Consider the following 19,691-nt stretch of genomic DNA (forward strand, 5'->3'; position numbering starts at 1 on the left):
GTAATCTCCATAAATATAAATTCAAGAAATCACGTAGAAAGTAAAAGTTTGAAAAAAAATGAATAACAAAATGAACAGGAGAGAGCTACAAAAGGCACCCGATTTTCTATCAGTGCCGGGAGATCCTAATCGTAGTGTTCATGTTTGCTTTTCATCGACAAGAGCAGCGGTGCAAGATTCTAAGAAATTTTTCGAGCTATTAGTAATGACCTTATCACCATAGACTTTGTTACTTGATTAAAAAAAGGGGCAGGCAAAGCTGGAGGGCTACATAGGAGTATTGAATGTTGTTATGTTGCGGATGTTGTGAGAGATCTTGAGGCTGGTTTAGAGCCCGGTAACTTGAGCTGCAACTTTCGCATGTCTCGTGAACATGTCCTATATTCAATCCTATGGTTATGCATTGTGATGAGACTGAATTGGAGAATTTATGCCATAATTGATTTTTGATAATTGTTTGATATTGGCTTATGACAACTATTTAAAGAAAATTAAATAACAACAAGATCTCAAGCACACTCTGTATGTGTACAATTGTTTTCTTTCTCTCGATAAGATTAAGAAGATTTGATGAACAATTGTCCGAATGATTGTTTTATTTTCTAGAATTAAAAAGAGAAGTGGGTTCCATGGGTAACAAAAATTACTACATTTTAAGAGTAAAGTGAATTAGGCGATAAGTGAAAAGTGGAACAATTAATTTTTTTTTCATACTCTCAAGGATGAACAATTATTATTGACTTAATTTTAATATTCTAAGGATCACTATGGTCATTTCTAGATTAGACACTAAGTTTGAAAATTGTTGCTCCTTTCAAGTGATCATTGTGAAGTATCTATGACATTTAGATTAATTTTTTTTTATAATTTCTTAATTAATGTAGAATCCGTGGATTAATTGCTCAATTGAAGCATGACCGGCTTCGGGCTTCAATTAAATAGCATTTAGAGAAACTTTAGTTGGAGCCAAAGATCCCCACCACATTATGCTAAAAAAGAATCAATGCTAGAGCTTAAATTCACAATTTTTCAAAAAAGTATTGGTCTGGTTCGGGGGGGATTTGGTCCACCGATCCAAGTCATTGGAAAAAGAATCGGGGCGACCCGTTTTCGGACGAGGAAGTCCGGGGCAAGCAAGACCCGCGCACAGGTGGCCACCTCAATGACGGCGAATCTTCTGCTGCTCTCTTTCGCATTTTGCCTATAAAAATTATATATATACATATATATATATATATATATAATATATATATCATCAAATCAACGACCTCGTCAGCTCTTGCATACGGAAACACAGAGTCCAAATCAAATCCACCTTCCCCTCAGGCGAAGAAAATAAGGAACCCCAAGAACCAAGAACAAAGAACAGACAAAGCCAGCCTTGCTTTTTGGGTTCCTCTCGCCCAATCATCTCGACTTGCGTCCCTCCCCCGCCCTCCCCCCTTCGCATTTCGGCCAAAAAGTCATCTTTCGCGCTTTTCATCCACTCTTGTTTCTGGGTTTTCTAGGGCTTTGTCGGGAGGACTTGTGGGCGGAGGGGTCTGGTGGGTTTTTTTTTTTTTTTCTTGGTTTCCTGAATCGGAGCTGATTTTGTGTTGGTTGCGCGACTCGAATCTGCGTTTGGGTGGGTGGGTGGGTGCTGATTGTGGGTCTTTTTGTTGCTTGTATAAGGCCCTTGCGAGTGCTGGGTTCGTTGAGGAGTGAATAATGATGGATAACAATAACTGGAGGCCGACGCCGCCGGCCGGTGTGGGAGGCGGGGGTGCTGAAGCTGCGCTCGACGGGGGCGATTGGAGGGGTCAATTGCCGCCCGAATCGCGGGATAGGATCGTCAACAAGATGTGAGTGCCTCCTTCCTTCGCTTGGGTTTTTTAATGTCTCATCGTTTTGCAGGGACAAGTGTGGAGTTCATGAGGGATCCTTGCTGAGGAGTGATTTCCGGGGGTTTAGTATGTTAAGGGAAGTAATGGTTTTGCAATATGGTCCTGTTAATTGGTCGAGGCCCAACATGAATTCTGAGGAATCTTTCGCTGTAAATTCTTTTTGGTTAGATAGTTTAGGTTAGGTTTAGTATGTCGCAATGTGGGATTTAGCAGGTATGTAGGGGGGCCACTCTTGTTATTGTATTTTGGATGTAATTCTTTCTTAAGTGTAGAGGTAAGGTTTGGGAGGAAATCAGTTGCAGGATGATTTCCTGTTATGCTGGTAACAAAAATTCATGTATCCGGAACCTGAGGAATTTTAAGCGTCTCATTGCTTGTAGGTTGTATTATTTTGTATTAATCTCAGATTTATTGGTCTGTATAAGCTGTTACTGGAAGAGGTATGTGGGCAATGAGGTGCTAATGAGGGGTTGGGGTAAAGTCGTCGGTTCTTGTATATGAAGCTTTGCTTGGGAAATGGTTGTGTTGATTTAATGGGGAGAAAACTAGAACTGGAGGAGGGTACTTGGTTTCAAAGATACAGAGTAGATGACTAAATCTAGTTGAGGAGCACATGGATTCGACATTGAGCAAGGCTGGGATGCTTTCGAAAGCAGACTTTCTATTAGAGTTGGGGAATAGTAGTACTATGTCATGGGATGACATATGCTGTGGAGGCACTGCATTCAAACAGTTATTCCTGGATGGGTATGCACTAGAAAGAAACAAGAGAGCTAGGCTGGATGATTGTTGGGAGAAACAACGTGGGAGATTAATATCTTGCGTGGTGCTCTAGATTAGAAGCATGAAGCTTCTAGAATTTTTTTGGGTTGTCTTACTGAGTGAGGTTAGATTTGAGGACGATAGGCTACGTGAATTGCTGTGACTCTGGGAACTTTTTCTGTCAAATGCTATTGTTCTGATCTCCTTCTACTCAGATGCTATTACAACAGAGTACACTTTTCCCATGTACATCTATTTGGAAAGTCAAGGTCCCATTGAATGCTTTGTTTTTTACTTGAGATGCTTGGGGATGTATTCTTACTTTGGATAATGCTCAGAAGAGAGGAAAATACAGGCTAACGGGTGTTTTTTGTGCAAAGACTGAAGAAGAGAGCGTGAATCACTCAATTTGACATTGTACCTGCACCAGAAAGATTCTGGGCTGCGGTTTTTGCAATATTGGGAGTGAACATTGCGACATGAAATTTGGGCTTGGAGAGGGGCTTTCAGTTTGTGGTTCGGAAAGAAAGTGATTACTATTTCTCCTTTTTTTGGGCTCATTTGGAGAGAGAGAGAGAGAGAGAGAGAGAGAGAGAGAGAGAGAGAGAGAGAGAGAGAGAGGAACAGAAGGGCATTTCAAGAAATTGAATACTTGTGGGATTCTTTTTAGGGATAATTGGTTCTACACTCCTCACTTTTGGTAGCAGGAAAGTCCAGTTTCAGATGTCTAGTTTGTTGGAAATGTTAAGAAAAGTCTTTTGTCCATGAATTTTTTTATGGGTGGCTTCTACCTAAAGCCGTTCTGTTAGGGGTGCCACCCCTTTGGTACCTTCTTAATGAAATCTTATTTATCGTTGAGGAAAGAAAAAATTATTGGTAAGAAGAATTTCGTCTCAAGTGCAAATCTCTTTTGATATGCAGAATGGAGACCTTGAAGAGACACCTTCCTGTTTCTGGTCCAGAGGGTTTGCAAGAACTCAAGAAAATTGCCGTGCGGTTTGAGGAAAAAATTTACACTGCTGCAACAAGCCAGGTATTATATGATGTCCATGCCTTTTGTGATTAATTGGTACGAAGTTTCTATGTGGATAGAGGATGCAGAAACAAACTGGATAGGCTTGTGCTTAAAATTAAGAGAAGCGTTCTTTTATCTGCATAATTTGTTGATAATTTTTATCATTCATGCATGCATCCTTATAGTAACTGGAACTGTTAAATATTTACGTTAGCTTTGCCCCAGGGAAATTAGGTTTACTCATTGCTGTAATATTGTGCTAAGGCTTTATATATGCTTCATTTTCTTTCCAATTCGATTAAGTGATGAAGTGATTTCTGCTTCCTTTCCCTTTTAGTCCGATTATTTAAGGAAGATATCTTTGAAGATGCTGACAATGGAGACAAAGTCTCAGAATACCATACCTAATGCTTTGCCATCTAACCCTGCTGGGAATAGCAGTAAGGACCCGGGTACGACTTAAGTTCCTGTCATTTGGTATCGTTAATGTAGGAATTAGAATTTTCGTTTTGTTATCCCCTCATATAGTGTTTATTCATTTATGTAATTGTACTATTTTTTTGTATACATAGTTTTTGGGGGACATTACAACAGGAGTCTTGAAACTTGTTATGATAGAGGCATTTGAGTCCTAAAACTTTTATTTTGTGCACTTAAGTCCTAAGACTTGTGATAGTCATTTACTTTAGCTCTTCTGTGAGCTCTGTTGGCTCCATTAGGTTTTAGTGGACAGAAAATCTAGGTGGCCTTTTTTTATAATATTAACAGCCACTTTGGTTTAAGAAAACCACAAAAGAAAGCCATGTGAAATCTTCCATCCGACTTAAAATTGACGGAGTTAATGGAATGACTAAAGGGCATCGACATTTACAAGTTTTATGCTTAAATGCACAAAATGAAAATTTAGGATTTAAGCGCATTAGCATAACAAATTTTAGGACTTGCCCTGTTGTTGCTTTTACTGGGCTTTACATAGTACACATGTATACTCACTACAAGCCATGCTGCTTGTGGATTTTCATTGTAGTAACCTGAATTTAATAAATTTTTTCCAATCTTGCTCATTTGTAACCTCAAATGCACATTTATACCATGGGCAGTGGCACATTTGAATATCTCTTTTAAATTTGTAATATATTGATTAAAGAACTAAAAATCAGTTTGTTTCGTCAGTAGAATTAGATTTGCATTTGTGAAGAGCAAGTTTTTCAAAGAGTGGCAGCAAGACTTAAGTTTTACTAGAAAGGGACAAATGCTTGCATCTTTTGTAACTTCCTCCCACTTTTTTGGCCTCAAATTTTATCTTTCTTCTTTGTTAAAGTGAGTCTCCTATGGCATCAGAAGATGTGTGCTTGAAAAGATGATTACCTTTGTCCTTTATTTATTTATTTATTTTTGTAAATTTCAAGATCAATTCAAATACATAAATTTCACAAAGACTTTTATTTGGTATTTGTTGAAAAGAAAATGAGTGGTCATTGTTTGTCTGTGTTTGCATGTCCATTATCCATCCAGTATCACTTGCTCAGAAAATTTCAAGTTGGAATACATAATGGTCTAAGGTCGTACTTGTGGTGCATTTATCTCTCATTCATTGTCTCTTTGTGCTATTTGTAGTTAATGCTGCTGTACTGAATTGGTTGGTTTCTTGATTGACTAACATGACTTGTATATATTGTATGTCATCTCAAGTTATGCAGTCACAAATTCAAAATCAAGGCCAATCAATTCCTAATTCCTTAGCTGTGAATCAGCCTCAAGCACGTCAACAGTTATTGGTTCAGAATATTCAGAATAATGTTCCATCTGGAGTTCAGGCTTCAGCCAGTCTATCGTCTACATTGCCATCTGTCTCTGGCTTGAACCAATCTTCCATCCCGAATACTATTGGCCAAAACAACAACATGCAAAATATGCCTAGTGTTTCTCAGAACTCACTGGGGAACTCACTGGGCCAAGGTCTCAATAGCAACATGTTCGTAAATTCTCGGCAACTTCAAGCTAGGCAACAGATGGTTTCCCAACAGCAACAACAACAGTCTCAGAATTCACAGCAGTATATTTACCAGCAGCAGCAATACCAACAGCAGCTTTTGAAGCAGAAGCTTCAACCGGTGGTCCCACATTCGCTCATGTCATCTCAATTCCAACAACAGCAGCAGCAACAGCAGCAACAGAATATGCTACAGCCGACTCAGCTGCAGGCTTCTCAGCAGTCTGTCCTCCAAACATCTTCTGTCATGCAGCCATCAATGCAACCAGCTCCTCTAGCTGGTCTCCAACAAAATCAACAGTCTTCAGTTCCACAGTCAACACAGTCCATGCTTCAGCAACATCAAGGTCTGAGGCAACAGCAGTCTCAGCAGGCTGTTCATCAACAGCAAGCATCTTTGTCACAGCAGCCGATGTTGACTCCACAGCAGCAACAGCAGCATCAGCTTTCAAGTCAACAGATGATGCAGCAGAACCAGTTGGCCGGTCAACAAAATAACATGGGAGATATGCAGCAGCAGCAGCAGCAGAGATTGCTTAACCCACAGAATAATCTGCAAAACATCCAGCAGCAGCAGCAGCAGCAGCAGCAGCAGTTGATGCCTCAACAAAACAATCTCACAAATATTCATCCTCAGCAAATGGCTCCTCAAAGTAATGTTCCTGGGTTGAATCAGCAGCAACAAATGGTTGGGTCTCAATCTGGTAACTCTAGCATGCAGGTTGGTCAGCACCAAGTTCACGTGCTTCAACAGTCCAAAGTTCCTGTACAGCAACAAATACAAGGTGGTGCATCAAATTTGCTAGCCTCTCAAGGACAACAATCACAAGCTCAGCCAATGCAGCAACAGTTGATGTCACAGATTCAACAGCAACCTGCACAATTGCAGCAGCAGGTGGGCCTGCAACAACAGGCCAATTTATTGCAGCGAGATATGCATCAGAGACTTCAAGCATCTGGATCATTGGTTCAACAGCAGAATGTGATTGATCAGCAAAAGCAATTGTACCCATCGCAAAGACCCCTGTCAGAGACATCGACAAGTAAGTCTCTCTGGTAACTGTTCTAGTTTTGGTTCTTTCTTCCTATGTTCTCTGGCAAACAAAATATTCTTTGATCTTAAATGATAGATGAAGAGTTATTCTTCTACTTTTGTAGTGTCTATTGATAGCTCTGCCCAAACGGGGCATTCGGCTGGGGGTGACTGGCAAGAGGAGGCTTACCAAAAGGTTTTGTGCCACTGTTTTGTTTTATTCATTAAATTTTATGGAATGCATGTATTATGTGTGAAACTTCTCATTTTTTCTACGGGTTTTAATAGTTTGTTGGTGACCGACCTTTCTTGCTAGACTTTACATATATGATTTAGTAGGATACAAAAGTACAAAAGCACAGATGAGAGTATTAGTAGTTTTATGAGGTCTAGCTAGGGAAAGGAATTCATTCACATGAGATATTGGTTTGGATATTGACTTGATAGCAAATGTAGCTGTGAAACAGAAATGGGTATTCGGCAACAAACTGTCGATAGCATAATCTTTTGTCCAAAGTATCAGAATGTGGGGAATTTGCATAAGGAACTATAATTTGGGGATAGTAATATGGCCTCGTGCACTAACCAGTATGACAATAAGAACTGCTGAACAGGAGCCAATTCCCTTGCTAGAATTTGTAGAACATCATACATTTTGGTGACAGGAATTTAAATCAGAGAAATTTGAAAGCCCTTGAGTGGAATTTTGTTAGCCAATTCTTTACATAGTGTAGTATGGACGGGTGCTTATGGTTTGTAAACCTAGGAATCCCTCCACCAAAGGTGAATTTCTAATTACGTAGTGACTCCAGGCCAGTTGCATTAACATTTATCTAACAATTCTTGTTATTAAGAACTGCAATATCTAGCCAAGCTTATATGTTGTGAGGATCAGGTATCGATACTGCTGCTATTAATCTGTAAGTTAAGCATGAGAAGTTGTCACAGAGTGCTTTCTGATCGGCATTCCCCTTTCTCTCATGACATTATGAAGAGGGAAAAAGAGTAGTTTTGTGCAATGGAAAGAGAAGTCATTTAATTACTGAATCGTGTTTACTTAAGAATGTTTCTGTGTTGCGTTAAGATTGCTGTTTTTCCTTTATTAAGGAGTAATAAAAGATAAAGCCATTGATGTCTTAATGTAGAAAAGAAATTGCCATAATTTTGTCCGTGTCAGTTAATCTCCTTTTCCTGTTTTACTTGCTTTTTATAATGTTATCCAGGTGGTGGTTGGCATTCTGATGAAACAGTAGCTTTATGCAAGTTGCTAATCTTTATTATTCTTCATACTTGGCTTATGCATAAATGACACTGATGCGATCTAGTCTGATATAAGAGTTGAGCTTTATTTAGATATTTATTGTGAGTACTAACATGTGATTATCTGTTTTAATTCGAAAATGCTAAGTCATTTTGTCCTCTCTTTCATTCTTCTTCCTGTTCCTTATTTCATGTTTCTTTGCTCTTGGAAGATGATTGTAGCTAAAAATGTATAGATCATATGATAATTAGCCTTGGAGAAATACTATCAGTGGAACTTACTGTAAGTTGTCTGCTGGTAATGTGAGTGTCTGCAGTTATTTTTCTCAATAAAGTATTGGAAGATAAATGTTACTTGATTGGTAGAAGAAAACGACCCGGGAGGAGTTTGGATTGATCAATACACTACTTATTTTTGTTGCAGATGAAATCCATGAGGGATGCATATTTATCTGAATTGAATGAGATGTACCAGAAAATCTCTATGAGGTTACAGCAGGTATGTAAATAAAGTCTGCTATTGGGAACGTTCCAAGAAAGTCATTGCTTAATTTTGATTCTTTCCTAATTTGTTACATGGAGTAAACATTTCTTAAGAAAGGCAGACTAATAATTGATTTTTAAATCTTTAAATGGTCTATCTTCCTTTTTGATCTCTTTCTTATCATATGTTATTCTTATACATTGCAGCATGAGTCTCTTCCGCAACAGCCAAAGTCAGATCAACTTGACAAATTGAAAAATTTTAAATTGATGTTGGAGCGCGTAATTGCTATTTTGCAAGTTAACAAATCTGAAATAAATCCTTCTTTCAAGGAGAAGCTAGTTCATTATGAGAAACAGATTATAAACATTATCAACACAAGCAGGCCCAGGAAAGTAGCTATGCAACAAGGGCAACTTCCCCCTCCTCATATGCACTCAATGCAGCAGCAGCAGCAGCAGCAATCGCAACCTCAAATTACTCAAGTGCAGTCACATGATAATCAAATGAACCCTCAGTTACAATCAATGAATTTACAAGGTTCTGTAGCATCAATGCAGCAGAACAATATGGGAAATTTGCATCATAATTCCATGTCTTCTTTGTCTGGGGTTTCAAATGCACAGCAAACCATGATTAGTTCACTACAGCCAAATTCCAATATGGACTCTGGACAAAATAATGCCCTGAATACAATGCAGCAGGTTGGTATGGGACCTATGCAGCAGAATCCTGTTAGTGCTCCACAGCAGGTGAACATGAGCACCATGCCGCAACAGGGTGGGGTAAACATGTTACAATCAAATGTTAACACCCATCAGTCTAATTCCAATATGCTTCAACATCAGCATATCAAACAGCAACAGGAACAACAGATACTACAGACACAGCAGCAGTTCAAGCAACAGTATCAGCAACGTCAAATGCAGCAACAAATGAAACAACAGCTTCTGCATCAGCAGCAGCAGCAACAGCAGCATCAGCATCAGCTACAGCAGGCTAAGCAGCAGCTTCCTTCACAACTGCAGACTCATCAAATACCACAACTTCATCAGATGAATGATGGAAGTGATATAAAAATAAGACCAGGCATGGGGGTGAAGCAAGGAGTCTTTCAGCAACATCACTCAGCGACACAGCGCTCCTCTTTTCCGCATCAACAGCTGAAATCAGGAGCTTCATTTCCTACCTCTTCCCCTCAGCTTCTCCAGGCTGCATCCCCTCAAATTCCGCAGAACTCATCTCCACAGATTGATCAGCAGAATGCGCATTCTTTAACTAAAGCTGGAACTCCTTTGCAATCTTCAAATTCACCTTTTGTTGTTCCATCTCCAGCTACTCCCTTGGCTCCATCGCCCATGCCAGGGGAGTCTGAGAAACCTATATCTGGCATTTCCTCCCTTTCTAATGCTGGAAACATTGGAAATCAGCAACCAAGTGCTGCCCCAGCACCAGCCCCTTCCCTTGCCATTGGCACTCCTGGTATATCGGCTTCACCCCTGCTCGCAGAGTTTGGTCCAGACGGTGCTCATGGTAATGCATCTGCTGTTGTCTCCAGCAAGTCAACCGTGACTGAGCAGCCTTTTGAGCGACTAATTAAAGCGGTTAGTCAAGCAAGATTATTATTCCTACCCTTACTATTAATTGGTGTTGTTCATTACCTCTGCGTGAATAAGATTTAAAACATTTGGGTGTGGTAAAGCTGTTGTTATTCATTTCAGGTTAAATCAATGTCACCCCAAGCATTGAATTCTGCAGTCAATGACATTGGTTCAGTTGTTAGCATGGTTGATAGGATAGCAGGATCAGCTCCTGGAAATGGATCTAGGGCTGCTGTTGGTGAGGATCTAGTTGCTATGACTAAATGTCGCTTGCAAGCCAGAAATTTCATGACACAAGATGGGACATCTGGAAATAGGAAAATGAGGCGTCACACAAGTGCAATGCCTTTGAATGTTGTATCATCAGCTGGCAGTGTAAATGATAGTTTTAAGCAGTTCACAGGTGCAGAGTCTTCTGATTTGGAGTCAACTGCAACATCCAGTATCAAAAGGCCAAGGATTGAGGTATCCATCTCTCTCTCTCTCTCTCTCTCTCTCTCTCTCTCTATTGGGCCTTTTACCTGTGGTTTTGTATTTGAGTGCAGAAAGTTCTTGTGAGAATGAAATACCCATTTTGCTTCCATGCTTGACTTGGTTACCTGAATGGTTAATCTTTCTGTGGGTCTGTAGATGCCTTTAACTCAGCAGTATGGACAGTATTTGTTTGATCACACAAATTGTTGTAAGACAAGACAGTTTCACAGGACCTAGATCTGGATGGCAATACAAGGGTATCAGTAAGATTTCTTGATGGCCAACATGTCTAATTATGTTAGAGCATATATTGGACTGGAGTAATTGCAGAATAGTTGTTGCCAAAGGCACGAGCAAATGAATGGTCTTTGTGGAGTCTTAAACAAAGATAAATATGTCTGGCAGTATCCCAAATGTCTTCTTTCAGAGTAGTTGCTTTTAATTATCGACATTCAAAATTTAGGATTGCAGCATGCTTTTCAGCAAAAACTAGGTAGTTAAATTCATATAACTTCATTTAGAAAGAGAAAGAACTTGGTATATATGAGCAAATAGTTAGATATAATATATATCATAATCGTGTTTCCAGTTGGGGTTTCTCCACAACTAGAGGCTGCCTTGGCTATTTAGTGAAGAAACCCAAATGCCTCATGTTTGTGCAATTGTATCATGAACAAAATAAGCAAAAGTACATGAGATATACTAATTTTTATTGTTTTGACTTCAGAGTTATGCACAAATACAAGAGTTGTCTTGGGTAAAATCTCGAGAATAATATAACATTTAGAGGGATATCTTGTGCCTTCCCTACATTGCATGACCCATGATATTATTCACCCTTCTCCTTGTCCATTGAGTTGGTTTTTGGTTTTACTTCTCAAATTCAGTCATCAAAATTGATTGGACGTGGATCTTTTTCTTTTCTTTTTCAGGCAAACCACGTCCTGTTGGAAGAAATAAGAGAAATAAATCAGCGTCTTATAGATACTGTGGTAGATATTAGTGATGAAGATGTTAATCCAAGTGCGACTGTTGCTGTCGCGGAGGGAGGGGAGGGAGTCATTGTCAAGTGCTCTTTCAATGCTGTTGCTCTGAGCCCAAACTTGAGGTCACAGTATGCTTCAGCACAAATGGTAGGCTTTGTACCCTATACAGTTCGACTTTATCATGAGAGAGATGCCATGTTGCTGACCTTTTATGTGCTATTTTTGTAATAGTCACCAATTCAGCCTTTACGGTTGCTTGTACCTACAAATTACCCCAATTGCTCCCCTGTGCTTTTGGACAAATTTCCTGTTGAAGTGAGGTAAGGCAATGGGCATTGTTCTTTTCCTTTTACGCCCTGGATAAAATCATTATTTAAGTATGGGAGGCATTTGAACATCAAATACTCTATCTTAGAGAGCTTGCATCTGTTGCGACTTTTCAGTAAAGAATATGAAGATCTTTCCGTTAAGGCGAAGTCAAGGTTCAGCATATCCCTTCGAAGCCTTTCACAACCGATGTCACTTAGGGACATAGCAAGAACTTGGGACGATTGTGCCCGTGCGGTTATTTTGGAATATGCTCAGCAGAGAGGGGGAGGCAGCTTCAGCTCAAAGTATGGGACCTGGGAGAACTGTTTGAGCGCCGCATAGTTCTTTTTGCCACCTGTGCCAATACTGAGGGAGAGCTGCTTTCGGAGTTCCTTACCAGAAAAAGTATCTTGCTGGTCAAGGTCGTTGTTGACATGAAGCTGTTTTAAGACGGATTCTATAGCTTGGAAGGTATGGAAAAAGAGCTTGCATTTCTGAATTTTTTTGGGCCATTGGGATGTTTGTGCTAGATCGAAACATCCGGCGGTCGGGAATATGTATATTATGCAATGTCGTTTAAGCCAAAAGGATGGGTTTGTTGCTGCACGTATGTCTTGAACACTCACTGATGTGGTGTGATATTTGTATTATACCGTTCTTCCTTTCTCACATATTTGCGATGTTAGTTTCAGATCCTTTCTTGTTAACCTGTAAGTTATCATTTTGCCGATTGGATGGGGTTCCTGGTTTCAAGATTACCCATGGTATCCGTTGGAAGTTCAGTTCATTTCTAGTTTGCGTTCGTGTATTTGTTGGAGATATACATGGCTAAATAAGAATCTCGAGAAATTTTGTTCGGTTCCTTCGCACTGGATGCATGTCGAATCTCACTCTTTGGAGCTAGAAATTGGTGTTGTCTGATCCCCCCCCAACTCATTTCTTTCCATGGTGTGGGGAGAGTTCAACGAATTGGAAAAGTTACAGTTTGAAATTGTAAAGGTGTTGAAGTTTGTGAAATTGAAATGGCACTTTTGACTTCTCAACAGAATTTAAAAAAGGCACATATACGTGCACGTGCATTCACTTTCAGAGTACTAGCGTTGCGATGAGAAAATGTGAAACCTAGTTCAAACTTCAAACCTCTTTTTGGGTCATGGCCCTTAAGACTGAAGTTGCCAACTTTCAAATGAAGTGCTCTGAGGAAGTTTTGGTAATTGTGGAGGGAAAATTGGTTAATAATATCATGGGTTAAATGACATTGTATTAGCCGTGGTGAGCCACGTGTTGAGACTCCGTCGAAAGACCAAAAGCTGTGGAACTCTTCACATAATGTTCCCAAGGCCCTATCATGTTTGTAGACTTCCAAAAAATGGAGATGGGCCGGGGGCTTCCCAATCTCTATTCCTGTTGAAAATTGCCCTTAAAACACCAGATATCGGATGCTTACTATGCTTTGGGAATTGTGCGCTTGCTATATTAATCCGTTAATGGGAGGAGTCAATGTATAAGCGATGATATTCTTTAGGGTTAATACCTTAAAAAAAAATCTTAAATTAGTACGTTTATAATAAATTTATCTCAAATTTGTATACTTACACACTTACTTGAACTAATTTTTTTATCACTAAAAATCTCAAAAGTAGTACTCAGGTGACACATTTGTCAGCTTCGGTTAAATTTTACTGTTAAATTACATGGTGATGTGAGATAGTGACGTGGTAAGTTGATGTGGAAATCCCAATATTACAAAAAAATAAAATAAAATTAATAAAGTCAATTTGTCACTTGGTATGGGGTTTTTCGTGATATTTAGCTATGGATATCTATGTCACAATGTGTCATCCGGATCAGCAAATTTAATAATAAAAATTGACGGAAACTTATGGAGGGAAAATTTATCACAAGTGTACGGGTTTTGGATTTTTAGTAGTAAAAACATTAGTTTGCGATAAATTTATCATAATTGTACCGGTTATTAATCCTATCATTTATTTGGGTACAAGGCTGAATACGTGTGTTGAGGTTTTAGAGAGATTACAGAAAAAAGAAAGGAATAAGATTACGACGACACAGCTGATGAGCGAATTACCCAGTTCATCATCAGCTTGCAAAGAGCAAAACTGCCATTTGATAAAAGCTCTCATATTTCTTCACGCATTCTTCTTGTCCGAAACATCATGGAATGAATTCTAGACCGTGTCCGAGATATGCTGGTCCAGACCCACTTACGATCCGGAAGAAATGCTGAGCGGGCTCGAGAAATGCTGTAAATGCTTGTCTAAAAGCCCACTCGATCTTCAATTTCTTCCAGCGCCGGCAAAAAGCAGCAGGACGATCGAAACCCGTCCGAGGCGACAAGTTGTAAGCATCAACTCCCTGTAGCCGACACGATCCAGAAGAGAAGATCCTGGGCAAAACATGAAACCCGGCAAGCTCCTCCGCCGTCCCCATGACCTCAAACGCCAATGCCTCGCCGCTGTCCCTTCTACCGTCGACGCTCTCTTCTCCCTCCATTTCTCTTCGTCCGCCTCGCAAAGCGCCTGCGACCAACCCCAAGTCGCCATCACCCCGCGGGCGCTGCTGGGTTCGGTCCAGTCTTCTCAGTGGCATTTCGTCGAACAGGTCTCGGACCGCCTCACTCCCTCCCTGATTTCGACCACCCTCTCGGCTCTCGAGAAAAGGCCCGAACTTGCTCTCGGGTTCGTGACCCGCGTCGACACCAGGTGCTTAGACACGAGGACCTCCTGCCTCGCGCTCGCCATCGTTTCGCGGCTCCCGGATCCGAGGCCCGCGCTGCAGCTCGTGAAGAGGATCATCCGCAGCGTCGATGCCACCGTAAAAGAGGTCTTCGATGAACTGGTGAGCTTGCGCGGTCAGTCGGGCACGAAAAGTAGCATTGTCTTTGATTTCTTGGCAAGGGCTTGTTGTGAATTGAAGATGGGTCATGAGGCGTTGGAGTGCTTTGACATGATGAAAGAGAAGGGCATCTTGCCAAAGACCGAGACTTGTAATAGCATGTTGAGTCTGTTATTGAAGTTGGACAGGAGAGAGACCGCTTGGGTTTTGTATGCTGAGATGTTTAAGTTGAGGATTAAATCGAGTGTCCACACTTACAACATAATGATCAATTTGTTGTGCAAGGAGGGAAAGTTGAAGAAGGCGAAGGAGTTTATTGGTTGGATGGATGGTTTGGGTATAAAGCCTAATGTTGTCACATACAACACGTTAGTACATGGATATTGCTCGAAAGGGAGGGTTCAAGCTGCTCTAATGATTTTTAATGCAATGAAAGCTAAAGGCATTGAACCGGATTCCTATACGTATGGACCGATCATTAATGGGATGTGTAAGGAGGGGAGACTTGAGGAGGCATCCAAATTTTTGGGCAAAATGTTGGAAGTTGGGTTAGTCCCCAGTGCTGTGGTTTATAATGCTTTGATCGATGGGTACTGCAACAAAGGGGATTTAGAGACGGCCTTGAGTTATAGAGATGAGATGGTTAGGAGGGGTATAAGGCCCACTATTTCAACATTTAACTTGCTTATTCATGCAATGTTAATGGAAGGAAACACTCTTGAAGTTGATAACATGATGAGAGAAATGGGTGAAAAAGGGATGGCTCCAGATGCCTTCACTTACAATATACTAATTAATGGGTATTGCCAGTGTGGCGATGCTAAAAAGGCCTTTGCTCTTCGTGACGAGATGTTGGTTAAAGGGATCCAGCCTACCCGAGTAACTTATACCTCACTTATTTATGTTCTGGGTAGACGGAACAGAATGAAGGAAGCAGATGATTTATTTGAGAAAATAGTAGGTGAGGGTATTCGTCCAGATGTTGTGATGTTTAATGCAATGATCGATGGACACTGTACAAATGGGAGCATGGAGCGTGCATTTTCGCTTTTGGAGAAAATGGATCAATTTAAGATTAAGCCCGATGAAGTCACCTACAATACACTAATGCAGGGACTTTGCAAGGAGGGTAAAGTTGAAGAAGCACGTGAGCTTCTAGGTGTGATGAAAAGAAGAGGGATAAAGCCTGATCACATCAGTTACAACACTCTGATAAGTGGTTATAGCAGACGTGGCGACATGAATGATGCTTTTAGGACACGGGATGAGATGTTGAATGTTGGGTTCAATCCCACACGTCTCACATACAATGCCCTTATTCAAGGTTTATGCAAGAATAAGGAAGGAGATCATGCAGAAGAACTCCTCAAGGAAATGGTTAATAAAGGCATCACTCCAGATGATGCCACTTACATTTCACTGATCGAGGGAATAGGGGAAGTTCATAAACTGAAGGAAATGGTGACTCTTGAGTAATGAGTGAAAGAAATTATCCTATGTGGTGATAGCAAAGAGGTGTTTTCAAAAATGTATGGTTGAGAGAAGTCTTTTCACCACCAGATTTTGGGGAAAGGTAATTCGGCACATTTTTTTTTCAATCCATTTCTGTGAGTGTAAGCAACAGATCATATAAATATAGGTAAAAATCATTCACATGGGTCCAGAAAATAGTACTTGTCACTCAGTTTATTCATGTTTATATTATAGTGATTCTCCAAAAAATGTATTGAGTTGTTTGAAGAGTTCATACTGAATCATGTGGCTGATCTAATATGTATAAAATGTGATTAGGGGCTTCTGTTTTTTGTCTGAAATTTTAACTACGTCCATGGCACAGAACCAACTGCTTCTAGACACAACAGTACAGAATGGATGCTTCAATCATTGGCAGAGTGGAGCGGACACTTTGCAATTTCTGTTTTGGTTTCTGAAATTGTTTACTGTGCAAAGGGTTATAAAATTGTCATCTCAAGGGGGGAGTGCACTGCTTTGCTGCAACTGGTTTATCATATAGCTGATTTTTTCATCCTGCAAGTTGTGCATGCCATTCATTTTGGTAAGAATATATACCTGTGGTGAACCATGTACAAAAAAGATGGTATTTTTGTGCACCTTCATTGTCTGATTTTATTTATCATTGTTCTGTTTAGGGGACTAGGCTCTTGACGCTAATGTATTGATTAAGTAAATTCTTTAGTTGAACCCAAATGGACCCTTGCTGCTTTGGCATCATTTATTTTTTACTACATTCGATACATTTTTTGCTTGCTGCTTCTCTTACATATATTCACTGCAAATATATTGATTTTCAGAAACATTATTCTTTCTAATTAGGTATGACTGATTGGAGGTTGAATTTCTTTGCTAGTGGAAATTCCTCAATCAGTGAGGAATAGTCGTGATGGTGTTTACAAGTGATTCACGGATGTAATTGAGGCAAAGAGGGTGAGATTTTTCTCGAGTCAACAATTCGGGTCGTTCTGTCATTTTGTAGGACACTCGCTTCCATTACATGATGTGGATCACCAGGGGAAATAGCAATAGAGCTTTTTCAGACATGCGTAATTCGTGTACTTATTATACAACATCTTACTTCAAACACTGGAGTACTAAGAGTACAATTCGGAAGACGGGCCCAGTGTATGGGAAATACTGCAACAAGTTATGCTATGGCATCTCATATAGCCAAACAGATTAGGTAGTGGGTCGTTGAACTTAAGTAATATTGCTTGTTGATTTTGTGGTTATTGTCATTTCTACCCCTCGGGTATTTCTCTTTTAGAACGTGCGACTGATCCCATTCAGGAGAGACTATCAATTGGCAGCACTTCTTCCTCATAAACAACCACAAACACAAGCTGCTGCTGCCCTTCTTCTCGCTATAATAGCAGCTGTAAAAAAGGCACAGAGGGTGATATGGAGATCACATAAGTCCAAATAAGAATCATTCGTGCATTTATCTTGTTAAAGAGAGAAATATATGCTTAGTTGAAATCCCCAACAAGGCTTCTTCAAGATGTTTTAGTCCATGAATGATGAGAATTCTCCAAATGAGGAACTGAACGCTTTTTATACTTCTTTGGTACAGTTCTAGAAAGCAGCAAGAACTCCAGCCACGGAAGCTGTGTCTTGTGACCATACCCCGACCATGTGGACAAGCCTAGGAAGAAGATAATGCTTGGGTATGTGATCTTCTTGCTTATGCGCTAGTCTAGAAGATATCCTAGAATACCAAGGAGAACGGAAGAGAAGAAAGCATCCATAAGAAGACGACGAGGGCCATGTTTTTGACGAAGAAGCTGTCGCATGTTTGATGTTTTATTGCTGACTACGTAGTCTTGCAAGATATGCTGCATGTCAAGAACTAGTCAATTTCCCAGGCTTTTGGTAGGTTAAATTTACATTGTCTCGCTTGATTCATTGGACTATAGTTAGGAGCAGGAATGATCTCTGCCCAATAGAAAGGACATGATCTGGCATGCAGAAACATCCATCCACATGATGCCCTCTTGCATACATCATTGTATTCATCATATGTGATCATCCGGGATATTGCGACTTACATTTATAGCATAGCGAAACTAAAAGGATGTGAATTTTGGTCGTATAACGTATGCCTCTTGCTTATTGCCTGGATCTAAATAGATATACCATGAACTATTGCTGTTAGTAGTTAAATTTGTCTCCTACAAAAGCTCAGCATGAAGCAAAGGTCTTTCTTGAGTGCCATAACTTAATTATTTAATCACTTGAGTGCTACGATTTTAAGAAAGTTTACATGTGTGCTATATATATTGATCATTTGATTACCATAATTCTTAAATTAAACACTTGAGTGACATAACTTTTTAAAACAGTTCATCATAGGTGTTGAAAATTTGATGTGGCATGTCACTTATGGTGATCTTTTCAAAACTTATGGCGCTCAAATCTTCGATTGCAGCTATGACATTCAGGCGAATGTTTTTGAGAAATTGCAGCACTCAAATAAACGTATTTTTAGAAGTCATAGCACTCGACCGTTAGAAAAAAATTCATGTCACTCAAGTAATGGAAAAATGATGCTCAAGTGAATCGTACGCAAATTAAAATATTAATGGTGAGGTGATGTCACACATTAGGAGAAGAGAAGCATAGCATGATTTGTCAATTTTGACAGCTGTCTCTGATATTCAGAATTGGTAAAGATGTATTTTCGCCAGCTATTTGTTAACTAGGCAAAGCTGGAAAGCAATTGTCTCACGGCTGAGAAAGCTACGAAAACGAGTATGCCACTCGCGCGCGCGCGTTTTGGGATAAGTCGTCCCGCTCATGTTTAACTTATCTAAGAAAGGGCACTTGCGATTGTCAAATTAATCCCCCTTCCCGCTGTCAGATGATAAGCAACGCCTTTACAAAACCAAAGCATCTTTTCGGGTTCATCGCTGCTCAGCCAAAATACCTGAAAATGACAAAAAGAAGCACACCAATCACTATGTTCATCGGCCTTCTCTATATTCCATTTGGTACTAAGGCCCATCCGCACCCCTAAAATCTGGTAGAATGGACAAAAGGACAAATGTCAAGGCAAATATTCCTAGAATAAGAACGAGCATCCTTCCTCTCCTGACGCCACCAATCAACTAAGCAATGAAACATTCTCTAGTGGTCTAAATTCAACCTTTAGTTTATGTCTGAATGTTGTCATCCTAACTCCATCTGTCTTGGCGGTTCGGGTCCACGGGGTATAAAGTGATTTTTTGAGAGCTCTTCTTTTCTGTCCATCCGACTCGTGAAGAAAGTGATGTCGTTGGAGGCTCAGAGGGTACTGGTGGTCGAAGACGCCTCGCGTGGGATTAGCTTGGATGCGATCAAATGCGGTTTACAGAAATTTGCGCTTCACCCTGGAGACAAGATTGTGCTCCTAGCAGTTCTTCGAAAAGTTTGCCACCCATGTAAGTAAAGCAAGCAATATGCAAGAGAGTTGCCAGACATTTTGGGCCCAGAAGAACATGATAGTTCACAAATGCACCCAAAATTAAAATCGTACGCGAGG

General features: G+C 40.2%; 2 protein-coding genes across 10 annotated transcripts; both read left to right on the forward strand.

The window, feature by feature from the left end:
- The first annotated feature begins 1,274 nt into the window (after positions 1–1,274).
- LOC104420955 (mediator of RNA polymerase II transcription subunit 15a) lies at positions 1,275–12,558 on the forward strand. 3 transcript variants are annotated; one of them, XM_010032729.3, is made up of 12 exons: positions 1,275–1,544; positions 1,672–1,841; positions 3,567–3,678; positions 3,998–4,112; positions 5,353–6,696; positions 6,812–6,882; positions 8,371–8,445; positions 8,637–10,034; positions 10,152–10,496; positions 11,438–11,638; positions 11,723–11,811; positions 11,935–12,558. In XM_010032729.3, exons 2-12 carry the CDS (start codon positions 1,708–1,710, stop codon positions 12,140–12,142), a joined length of 4,092 nt encoding a protein of 1,363 aa, XP_010031031.2. In that variant the 5' UTR covers positions 1,275–1,544; positions 1,672–1,707; the 3' UTR covers positions 12,143–12,558. The 3 variants fall into 3 exon arrangements, with proteins under 3 accessions (XP_010031031.2, XP_010031032.2, XP_039159781.1); XM_010032730.3 differs by having other exon boundaries at positions 5,353–5,981; positions 6,784–6,882; XM_039303847.1 differs by having other exon boundaries at positions 3,998–4,100.
- A 1,464-nt stretch (positions 12,559–14,022) lies between these two features.
- Positions 14,023–18,263, forward strand: LOC104420961 (pentatricopeptide repeat-containing protein At2g15630, mitochondrial). 7 transcript variants are annotated; one of them, XM_018863776.2, is made up of 4 exons: positions 14,024–16,229; positions 16,494–16,712; positions 16,991–17,354; positions 17,745–18,263. In XM_018863776.2, the coding sequence occupies exon 1, from the start codon at positions 14,219–14,221 to the stop codon at positions 16,130–16,132; it is 1,914 nt and encodes a 637-aa protein (XP_018719321.2). In that variant the 5' UTR covers positions 14,024–14,218; the 3' UTR covers positions 16,133–16,229; positions 16,494–16,712; positions 16,991–17,354; positions 17,745–18,263. The 7 variants fall into 7 exon arrangements, with proteins under 7 accessions (XP_039159910.1, XP_039159911.1, XP_039159912.1 ...); XM_018863779.2 differs by having other exon boundaries at positions 16,991–17,101; XM_039303976.1 differs by lacking the exon at positions 16,494–16,712 and having other exon boundaries at positions 14,023–16,229.
- The last annotated feature ends 1,428 nt before the right edge of the window (positions 18,264–19,691 follow it).

This window comes from Eucalyptus grandis, chromosome 10 (assembly GCF_016545825.1).
Source record: "Eucalyptus grandis isolate ANBG69807.140 chromosome 10, ASM1654582v1, whole genome shotgun sequence".
NCBI classification, from domain to species: Eukaryota; Viridiplantae; Streptophyta; class Magnoliopsida; order Myrtales; family Myrtaceae; genus Eucalyptus; species Eucalyptus grandis.

What these genes read in the sequence shown, in the direction of transcription:
- LOC104420961 (XM_039303976.1), top strand. Translation starts at nt 14,219, where the DNA reads ATGAAACCCGGCAAGCTCCTCCGCCGTCCCCATGACCTCAAACGCCAA.
- LOC104420955 (XM_010032729.3), top strand. Translation starts at nt 1,708, where the DNA reads ATGATGGATAACAATAACTGGAGGCCGACGCCGCCGGCCGGTGTGGGA. An exon ending in AAGAGGAGGCTTACCAAAAG is followed by an intron (nt 6,883 to 8,370) that starts GTTTTGTGCCAC and finishes TTTTTGTTGCAG; the next exon opens with ATGAAATCCATGAGGGATGC. An exon ending in AGTATGCTTCAGCACAAATG is followed by an intron (nt 11,639 to 11,722) that starts GTAGGCTTTGTA and finishes TTTTTGTAATAG; the next exon opens with TCACCAATTCAGCCTTTACG.